This window comes from Ananas comosus, unplaced genomic scaffold (genome assembly GCF_001540865.1).
Source record: "Ananas comosus cultivar F153 unplaced genomic scaffold, ASM154086v1, whole genome shotgun sequence".
NCBI lineage: Eukaryota > Viridiplantae > Streptophyta > Magnoliopsida > Poales > Bromeliaceae > Ananas > Ananas comosus.
The window spans coordinates 2,092-13,098 of NW_017890730.1; the positions used below are offsets into that span (position 1 = coordinate 2,092).

Below are 11,007 nucleotides of genomic sequence, written 5' to 3' on the forward strand. Positions count from 1 at the left end.
GGAGAGATTGCGTTACAGTGAAAAAATACGTTGAAAAAATACCCTGTTTATTTTCGTATGTAATATTGCATTTCGTATATCGCGATGAGTCGGTTACGATTAGCGTTGGATAGGCCTCGATACCAAAATAAGCCTAACACTCTTGACAAGTAGTAGATACATTTAGGACGGTGAGGTGAGGCATCCAGAGGTTAGGGGATTGTTCGAGACGGTGAGGCATCTAGAGGTGAGGGGATTGTTCGAGTGTTATGTATAATTGGACCTAATCGTCGTATGATGGACGAGCGTTGGATACGATCGAACAAGGAAACAGACTCCTAACATGCAGGTGCGCAGGGACAATATGCTTGATGAATTTCATATATCAGTAGTAGAATGAATAATGTACATCTTGGACTTAGCCGAATACGTTATGGACGTTATCGCATTGGTACGTTGCACAGTGTACGGAGATGAGAGATAAATTATATGTCAAAGATATCAAATGATAATAAGGTCGGTTGCTTGTTGTATGCTATAATTTGCTTTAAATCTGATTTTTTGTTCATTTCGCAGGTAGTGTATTTCTACGAAAATATTCAAAAAATAGAGATTTCTTCCTTCTTCTCTTTCTTCTTTCTCTCTAAGATGTCCACCTATGTTTCCAGAGTTTTGGAGTGTGAATATAGAAGAGCACTCTAGTAGCCCTCTTCGCATCCGATTCGCAACGCGTATAGAAAAAAATGAGGTACATAGAAGATGCAAAAGTATCGAGACAAGGACGACCCAAGAAGGCTAGTAAGACAAGCAATCCGATCCGATTTCGGTTCATAGATATATTGGCTAGTCAGTTTGTAAGTTTTCACTGTCCTTTAATTCCAACAGCCGACGAATATCAAATCAAGAAAAATAGCACTAAAACGCCTTGACATTAACTTTGCGGACGAATATGAAAATTTTCCATTTGGCAGATTTCGATAATGGTGAAGTAAAAGGGATTATAAATTCCGACTATATATATTGGTAATTCCGACAGGCATTGGTCCATTACAGCTGACAAGTTTTTCCTCGGAAGTGGATCTATCAATCGGAAGTCTTAAGAGCACAACAAATATGAAAAATTGTTAAATATCGCAGATGTAGTATAACAACGACAATAAAAGCAGTTATAAATGCAGACTAATATAGAGGTTTGGTTGATTCCAACATAGCATTCGTATAGAAAAAGATGACCACTAATTGTGATAGGCAGAGATGTGATCTATCAAGCAAGAAATCTACGTTACGACATGAGTGTAATTTTGTTAAATATCGAGATGTAGTATATGGCGGCAATCGAAGCAGTTATGGATGCAGTCTAATTTAGAGGTTTGGTTGATTAACTTAGGATTGTATAGAATAAGATGACCACTAATTGTGATAGTCAGAGATGTTATTTATCTCGCAAGAAATTTAGTTTACTACAGGAGGATGAAGCACATAGTTTTTTAAAGTATCGTAAATTGCGAGAGCTCACTAGTGAAGGTGATCATAAAATTCAGCTTATGAAAATTTTTACAAAAAATAATATAACTGATGTCATAACAAATTCTGTGACAACGAAGAAACTTAGACACTGTCTAAATTTAGTTTGCATGATCCTATTAGTGACCAAAAGTTTCAAGGAGAGAAAATAATTAAGAAAGTGGAAAGATTAATATAAAAAATTAATTGTATGATAATTATTGTTAATTAGTCTATAATTCACCAGCAAATATAAGTCGGGCTCTAATTGCTCAGCTAAACGTGGCCGTGGAGCACATGTAGATAAGTTTGAATAATTTAAAGTCAAATAGTAGGAGTAATATACTACTAATTATGTACCATCCGTGTAGACCGGGTTTATGCGATATATTATCAATAGGCTTTGGAATTGGAGCCCCTGAGAGGTGGCTTTCTCCTGGTGGGCCCGTGGAGTGGGTCCAGGGATAATTTAATTAAGTTTGGTGGCTCCTCTCGGGTTATTTGTTTAGTAAATAGAAGCGGATTCAGAACAAATTATATTATTATTTTTAATTCTTTAATTAAAATATAAAGAAGTTTTATTTAGATAATATTATCTGAGACTTTTCATAAAATAAAAAGAAAAAAAAATTTCACCATAAAACTCAATTTCATTTTATTAGTGAAGTATATCTTTTTCACTTTCTCTGTAGACTAAGTAATTGTCAATATATATAAATCTTGGTTTTTACTTTTTGTACTTAAGAGGCGTTTGGTTTGGCATAAAAATTACTTTCGGTATAAAAAATACTTTTTTGTTTGTTTGGTTCGACGTAAAAATATTTTTACGAATCAAGAAAAAACTGAAATTTTTATTTTTTGCTGTTTTCAGTAGAAAACGAAAATTCAAACTGCCTAAAAATTTTTTTCATTTAATTTTTTTCAGCAAACCAAACAAATATAATTTTTTTTTTCCTTTCAATCAAATAAATATAAATGAAAAACTACTTTTCTTTTCTACAAATCAAACACTACAAAACGTAAAAAAATTTTCTCCGAAAAATTTTTTTTTTCGTGAAAAATTATTTTTCACGATTTTACATTGGACGAAACGGACCTTTGATCAATTTTTTAAAAAAAATTTCGTGCTTTTGTGTTAGTAGCGCATGAAGAATAATCTCAACTAGTTTTCAACAAATAGTGACTATACATCCAAATATATATAAATCATAATAGTAGATCTCCTCGTGACAGGAAATAAAATCATAAAAATGCCTCATTTTGAGGCATGGAATGGAATTTAATTATTTTATATTCCATGTTTGAAGCGTATATGGTGAGAAGTTACCAAAAAAATTAAATACCAAACATGGTGGCCAGTGAAAGCAACCAATAACGTCTTCAAAAATGACCTACCACTGGAAAAGGAGACGAAACTCGTTAAATTTCGCGCCCACAAGTTCAAAATTTCTTAATATAACAAATAATTAAAAAAAAAATTTACACCCACGCTTACGCAGTTACGCCCACTCACTTTTAATAAAAACTTTTAGATTTATCCCTCAATACTCAAAGTATTCTTTTTAATAAAATTTAATTTCATTAGCAAATCCTTAAAAAAAATGTATTTGAAAACAAATTTAAAAATTAATAAGTGTATTTTGGTCGTCCAGAAATAAATAAGATAGTTTTTAAATTTTGAAGAATATATTAGATATTATACCAGGCGTATTATTATTACAAGTTAAATCCTCATATTTTATTTGATCTTAAAATTTTACGTGTATTTCACATCCATCATGTATATATTAAGCGTGTTTTCTAAAAATGTGAATATATATTTCATATTCTGTGCTAATTTTTCTGTGAGGCGGTGCATTCAATCGCCATCTTATAATTTATATATTCAAGGGTTTAAATGGAATAAATTAATGTACACGTGCACGGAGACCACGCAATAACTTCTTGTATTTCTTAATTTTTCTTTTCCCACGCGCTGAACCAGCCACCTATACAACAACACCAAACACAACTTTTTATCAACTTTAAATAGAAAAACTACGATACAACTTTAATAGCGCCCAATTAAACCCTCGCACACGTAAGTAAAGTGGTGGTCAAATAGTAGATCCTTTGTTCGGTACAAGAAAATGCGCTTGTACCTTATTTAACACACAAATTCCATTGCTATATATACACAAGTTTCCAAAAGCTTTAGAGAAAGAAATTTAGACATTTTGGGAGATAGATACAGAGAGAGAGATGGGGAATTGCCAAGCGGCGGAGGCGGTGGCAGTGGCAGCGGCGGCGGTGATCGAACACCCGGGAGGGAGGGTCGAGAGAGTCTACTGGACGGTCGCGGCGAGCAACGTCATGGCCGCAAACCCTGGTCACTACGTCGCGGTTGTCGTCGTCGCTGCTCCGCGTAGCTCTGCTTCTGGTAACTCGTCGTCCTCTGCTTCCTCCGACGGAGACGGTGGTACCCGTGCTGCTGCACCGGTGGCGCATGTGAAGCTGCTCCGCCCCGACGATCCCCTCCACATCGGCCGCGTCTACCGCCTCGTCACCTTCGAAGGTAGCGTTGCCGTATATATTCTATCGCCTCGTTTTGTATCGTTGCTGTTTTTTTATATATTTACAAATTCTATGTAATAGAGTATGTAGACGATTGAATTGGTGGAGTATTTGTGGTTTCCATGCTTTTGGGATTTGCTTAGAAAATTTCTTTTTAGTATCTAAAGATTAAAAGTTCACATCCAACGTTACCAAGAGTAGAGATGCATTTACTTTGCATTGAATGTAACTGCTCGAAGTTGCAGCAGCAGTTTAATAGCTTAAGTTTTCAGAGAATAATTTTTATTTCACAAATTAACGGTATAAAAGATTAAATATCGCTCTTTAGTTACTTAGGTTGCATTTGGTAATAAAATAACTAAAGGATAAAATATTTTTCAGAGAATAATTTATTCTAGTCAAAATAGTTTATTACAGATTATTCTGAAACAATCCGTTAAGACTTATTTCTCCATCTCTATAATCTATTTTCCTATTTATCTTTCGCGTTATTTTTGTGCCATACGTTATTCCATTCTTACCTACCCTTTTATCTGGTTTTGCACGCTGCGCCTTTGTCCATTATTCTCCATAAATTTTTTAAAAAATAACAAAACATGATTTTGATTATCCTTAAAAAAATAAAATGTAAAAACCAAATCTAAATTTTCTTTTATGCCGCTCTATTCTAGAATAATAACTTATTCTATGAATAAAAATATGAAACGCTTCAAATATTATTCAATTACTAAACGTGCCGTTGAGGATTTAGTAACAAATAGACACTCATACTTCTTGTTGGTTTATAGATGTGCTTAAAGTGTTCGGATCGAGAAGACACGTGAAGCTAAGCAAGTTGATAGCGAGGCAAGAGAGGAAGAAGAAGGCTAAGCTTCAGGAGAGCGACGAAGGAGGAGGAGGAAATGCGAGCAATGAGAGCTCTTCTGAAACGGTAAATATCATTATTTGGGTGATCATTTTAATTTTAGTAAAAAATACTTTATTGTCTATTTTAGCTGTACTGCTACACGTTTTTATAACATAATTTTTATAAACTGTTAACATATTAACAAATATGACATAAAAAAACTGATTCCAAAATCCAACACATTAGAAACGCACATTGATTGTTCATAACAATTTGAACTATTTACATACTATAGAGAGAGAGAGAGAGAGAGAGAGAGAGAGCTAGGCTCCTATGCTTTCGAAAGTACAGAGATTTTCATGCTTTTAAGTTATTTTCAATGATGGGACATCCGATTCGGCGATTAATTCCATTAGACATGATCTATACTATTAGAACTATCTAAAAACAAAATTTCATAATTTTTTGATTTCATTTATCTAGTGAATGAATAGCCTCAAAATGAACGGCTTAAAATAAAAATTTTATAAAAACCAGTGATAAGAGACTCAAATTTCAAATCACAAGTATTGATCTTGCTATTGATGTTAAGTAAAGTTTTCTATTAAAGTTTCATATAATTTGGATTGCTTTACACCGTTGAATTTAAAAACGTGCCACATCAATCATTAAAATAGTTAATTTTGAGATATTTTGATCACTTGGTAATTAAATAATGTAAAAAATTATGAATTTTGATTTCTAAATAGTTCTAATATGGTAGATTATACCTAATAGAGCCGATAGTCGAATCGGATGTCCTATCATTTAAAATAAATTATAAATACGGAGACCTCCGTACTTTCAAAAGACGTACTCTCTCTCTCTCTCTCTCTCTCTCTCTCTCTCTCTCTCTATATATATATATATATATATATATATATATATAGAACTAGGCTGAAATATTATTAATAGCACCAATAACTTGATGCTATAAAGTTTTTTATCCTTAGATTCAAAGATGTGCGATTAGGATGATGTAGGTCTTCTAGGGTTGAGTGGATAGTTGGTTGAATAGTATAATCGAACGGATAAAAATGATAAAAGAGATAAATTTAACGGTAGAAAATTTGATAGCATCAAATACTTCGTGCTATCAATAGTATTCCAACCAAACTATATATATATATATATAAAATCATCAGTTTTTGTGTAGGGAAATGTAGAAAAATTGGAACAAAAATTTTGCTTGTTTTTTAGTGGTCAAGGCGGTATTTGACAATGTCGGGAAAATTCCCCCGGAGTGCGGATATGTGGCGTGTTGGTCTTTACCTGTCTCCTGCTGCTGACATGTCGATACCAGACTCGTTTAAGGACGGGAACACGGAACACCGAGCGTTCGTAGACCGGTTGTGTAACGCCCAACGTGATTCGATTCAACCCATGAAACCATACTTGCTCAAAACTCGCTTGGATCCGTTCAGACCAGTGGTTCAACTAGCGACTGTTAGCTGGTTCCATTTAAAAAAAAAAACTATCCTAGTTTAATTATTTTTATTTAATATTTTAATGATTAATTAAAATATGTGTCAGTTTTTTAATAATCAATAAATACTTTGGATAGATCTTTAATTATATATAATAACATAATAATATTAAAAAATAATATATACAATACTTCGTAAATATTTTTTATATAGTCTGAATATACTGACGTCAATTAATTCAGTGGTTGAACTACTGATTTAGCTAGTAATATGTGACCAGACATTATTTTCGAACTGTAAATAATTTCGAATTTAAAAACCTTTGTAAAAGTGACCATTAAAGGAATTAAATTCAAATTAAAGAGTAACTTAACCAAAAATTAAAGTTGCAGTCCGTGACTGAGATTGAAGTAAGTGATGAGATAAGATAGACTGCTTACATTTGATAGTATTCAAAATGTCGATANTATTTCTTAAAAGATAGTTTTAAAGTGCACTAAACCTATAAAGATGTGGCAATTTGAACGTTTGCCGAGTGATACTATATAAAACAAGATCAATATCTTTGATTTAAAATTTTAATGTCATATTATTACATTTTGTAAGATTTTTATTTTCAACCGTTGATTTTGAGCCCCTTCGTTCACTAGGCAAATGATATCGTAAAATTATAAAATTTATTTTCTAGATACTTCAAATACTCTAGATCAAGTTTAACGGAGCCGATCGACGATTTGAAAGTCGCAACATCGAAAACGAGCTGGAAGCACGGAAGGCTCCGTGCTTCCGATAGCATAGTAGCCTCACTCTATATATATATATATTGCCTTGATGTTTAATTATGACAATTTATCTAAACTTGCAATCATAGCATTTAATTATCACAATTTATCCATTAATTTCCTTTTCCTCAGTTTTTATACTCTATCTTGTTAAACTCGACAGAATCAAAAGTCAAAAAGTACGACAGCTATCGAAACTAAAAATAAAAATTCAAGCGCGTAATAGGTCGTGATCGCTTGTTTCATACTCTCGCAAATCAAAATTTGTATTTATTACGAGTTTATCTTTTCTTATTGCAGAAGATGGAGAGCGAGAAACAAGAGGATAACAGTTTCGAGCTCGAAAGCGACGTAAGCGGAGATGTTATGACTACTTACAAATTGTCGAAGTGTGGGCTTTGGAGGCCAACTTTGCAGAGCATTGCAGAAGGGGAGAGTTAGATCAATTTGCTCATCCATCTCTACCTGTGAATAATCAAAGTTTCACTTTTTTTTTTTTTTTTTTTTTTCCCTTTTTAAAGGATCCGACGTATAAACAGCGAAATAGATTTTAAAGTTTAGTTCATGTTACATTTTAAATCAAAACTTTTGCTTCATTGTTTATATATATATATATATATATATATATATAGAACTGAGCTATGATACTTTTACAAGTATCACCATCATGGTGCTATTAGATTTTAAGCGATTGGATCTACTTTTTGATTATTAATAGCCCTTGGATTAAACACTATTTCACCTATCACCACCTACCACCACCTACCACCATCATCTCAACCTCACATCTCTCCATCCAAGGGCTAAAAACACACAAGTATCACCCCCATGATACTTTTACAAGTATTCTAACCCTACTATATATATATATATATATATAGAGTTGAGCTAGAATACTCTCGATAGTAAACAGGGCATTTTACTATCGAGTTGTTTTCGATGATAGAGCTTCCAAATTGACGATCGGCTCCGTTGAACATGATCTATACCACTTAAAGTGTTTAGAAATCAAATTTCAAATCTTTTCGACATCATTTGCCTAATGATCAAAGGGTTTCAAAATTTGTAATTTTAATGGTGGATTAGAGACGTTTTCTCGTTTAACGGTGTAAAGATATCCAAATCAATTGAATTTTTGTTAGAAAATTCTTTAAACTATTTAAAACAGTATTCTGATACTCGGTGGTGAGTCAGTGCGATTAGGCGAGAGGGACTCCTTATCGATCATTTTTTAAAGGATATTTTATTTTTCAATCTCATTCTTTTTGGCACTAGAGGATAATAAGAACAATTATCGTAAAGTGAAACTCCCGTGATAGTTGATTTCTAGGCTGTTTAAATGTATTTAGATTAATATTTAACGGAGCGATCTGTCAATTGGAAGCGTCTATTCATTCGAAAAACAAGGTCTGATAGTAAAATGCTCGGTTACTATTCTGAGATTTATTCTTTAGACTTCAAACTCTATATATTATATCTATTATTAATATTATATATATATATTATAGATTATATATTATAGAGTGAGGCTACTATGCTATCGTGAGCACGCGAGCCTTCCGTGCTTCCAGTCTCAATTTCGATGTTTGATGACTTTCGAATCTTGTCATCGGCCCCGTTAACTTTGATCTAGAGTAATTTGAAGCTACCTAGATAAATAAATTTTATTTTTGACTCGATATTCATTTGCCTATAGTGGAACAATGGGGTCCTCAAATCAAAGCTTGAAAATAATAAATCTATAAAATTGTAAAATTATCACATTAAAATTTTTAAATCAAAGTTATGATCTTTTTTATATAGTTTATCAAGTAATTTTCTATCAAATTTCACGTGATTTGGTGACTATTCTTACAGTCGTAAATTTGCATAACGGCTCACTTTACGGCATTGAAATTTGTTGATTTGAGCCCATTCGTACTAGGCATAATGATATTCGAAAATAATAAAAGTATTTTCTAGATCCCTAAATACTCTTAGATCAAGTTTTAAACGGAGCTCGATCGACGATTGCGAAAGTGCATACCATCGAAAACGACTTAGGAGCACGGAGGCCTGCTCCTAATAGCACACAAGACCTACTATATATATATATATATATATATATATATATATATATATATATATATATATATATATATATAGAGAGAGTTAGACTCCTATGCTTTCGAAAGTATGGGGCCTCCGTACTTATAAGTTATTTTCGATGATGGGACGTCCAATTCGGTGATCGGTTTCGTTAGACATGATCTACGCTATTGGAACTATCTAGAAATCAAATTTCATAATTTTTTGACTTTGTTTGCCTAGTGAACAAGTAGCCTCAAAATGAACGGCTGAAAATAAAAATCTCATAAAAAACAATGATAAATGACTCAAATTTCAAATCAGAAGTATTGATCTTGCTATTGACGTTTAGTAGAATTTTCTATTAAATTTTTATGTAATTTGGATATTTCTACACCGTTGAACTTAAAAATGTACCGCATCGGCCATTAAAATAGTCATTTTTGGGACCTTTTGATCGCTTAGTAAATGATGTCAAAAAATTATAAAATTTGGTTTCTAGATAGTTCCAATAGAGTAGATTATACCTAACGGAGCCGATTGGCGAATCGGATGTCTTATCATCGAAAACAACTTACAAGCACGAAGGTCTCGGTACTTTCGAAAGTATAGTAGACACACTATATATATATATATATATATATAGAGTTTATCTAGGATACTTTTACAAGTATCATCCTCATGTTGCTATCACGTTTTTAGCCATTGGATCTACTTTTTGATTACAAATAGCCCTTGGATCAAACATTATTCCACCTACCACCACCTACCACCACCTACCCCCATCATTTCAACCTCACATCTCTCCATCCAAGGGCTAAAAACACACAAGTATCACTTGGGTGATACTTGTAAAAGTATTCTAGCCCTACTCTATATATATATATATAGTGCGTCTGTCTGGAAGCACGGAGCGCTCCGTGCTTCCAAGTTGTTTTCGATGTTCGGACTTTCGAATCGACGATCGGCTCCGTTAGACTTGATCTAGAGTATTTGAAGTATCTAAAAAATAAATTTTGCGATTTTTCGATATCATTTGCCTAGTGATCGAAATGGCTCAAAATCAACGGCTGAAAATAAAAATCTTACAAAATATGATGATATGACATTAAAATTTTAGATCAAAGTTATTGATCTTGTTTTATATGGTATAAAGAATTTTCTATCAAAATTTCATATGATTTGGATATTTCTACACCGTTAAACTTGCAACCGGCTCACCACGGCTGTTAAAATTATTGATTTTGAACCCCTTCGATCACTAGGCAAATGATATCGAAAAATCGCAAAATTTATTTTTTAGGTATTTCAAATACTCTAGATCAACTCTAACGGAGCCGATCGGCGATTCGAAAGTCCGAACATCGAAAATAACTTAGAAGCATGGAGGCCTCCGTGCTTCCATAAGCATACCAACACAACTCATATATATAGTATTTTAAGAAAAAGTTTCAAAGCTTTATCAAAAGAAACATTTCACGCTGTTCTTCAAAATGCACAAATCATAAGTGCAGTTGATGTTTAAAATAGAATTAATACCCAATCAACATTTAATTAGGAGTACAGATTTGTGCATTAAAAAGAAAAGAAAGAGGAGCTGCTTCCTGAAACAGCAGGGGGTGGTCGATGGACTTCGACCTCGGCGGCGGCAGCGTCGGCTTGGGTGGCTACGGCGGCAGACACGACGGCGGCTGTGGACGCAACGAGACCGGCGTCGGCTTGGGTGGTGAGGCCGGCGACTTGAGCGGCGTCGACTTGCGCAACGTCGGCAGCTGAAGCCGAGCTCTTTTCCCCTTTTTTTTATTCTTTT

General features: G+C 33.4%; 1 protein-coding gene across 1 annotated transcript; it reads left to right on the top strand.

Moving 5' to 3' along the window:
* Nucleotides 1–3,722: 3,722 nt before the first annotated feature.
* On the top strand, nucleotides 3,723–7,592 carry LOC109704158. Its single transcript, XM_020224903.1, has 3 exons — nucleotides 3,723–4,036; nucleotides 4,824–4,966; nucleotides 7,431–7,592. The coding sequence occupies exons 1-3, from the start codon at nucleotides 3,724–3,726 to the stop codon at nucleotides 7,569–7,571; spliced, it is 597 nt and encodes a 198-aa protein (XP_020080492.1). The 5' UTR covers nucleotide 3,723; the 3' UTR covers nucleotides 7,572–7,592.
* Nucleotides 7,593–11,007: the final 3,415 nt, after the last annotated feature.

Bases quoted from the DNA above. Each gene is read 5' to 3' on its own strand.
- LOC109704158 (XM_020224903.1), top strand. From the start codon at position 3,724: ATGGGGAATTGCCAAGCGGCGGAGGCGGTGGCAGTGGCAGCGGCGGCG. The intron at 4,037-4,823 runs GTAGCGTTGCCG...GTTGGTTTATAG, and splicing joins CCGCCTCGTCACCTTCGAAG to ATGTGCTTAAAGTGTTCGGA. The intron at 4,967-7,430 runs GTAAATATCATT...TTCTTATTGCAG, and splicing joins ATGAGAGCTCTTCTGAAACG to AAGATGGAGAGCGAGAAACA.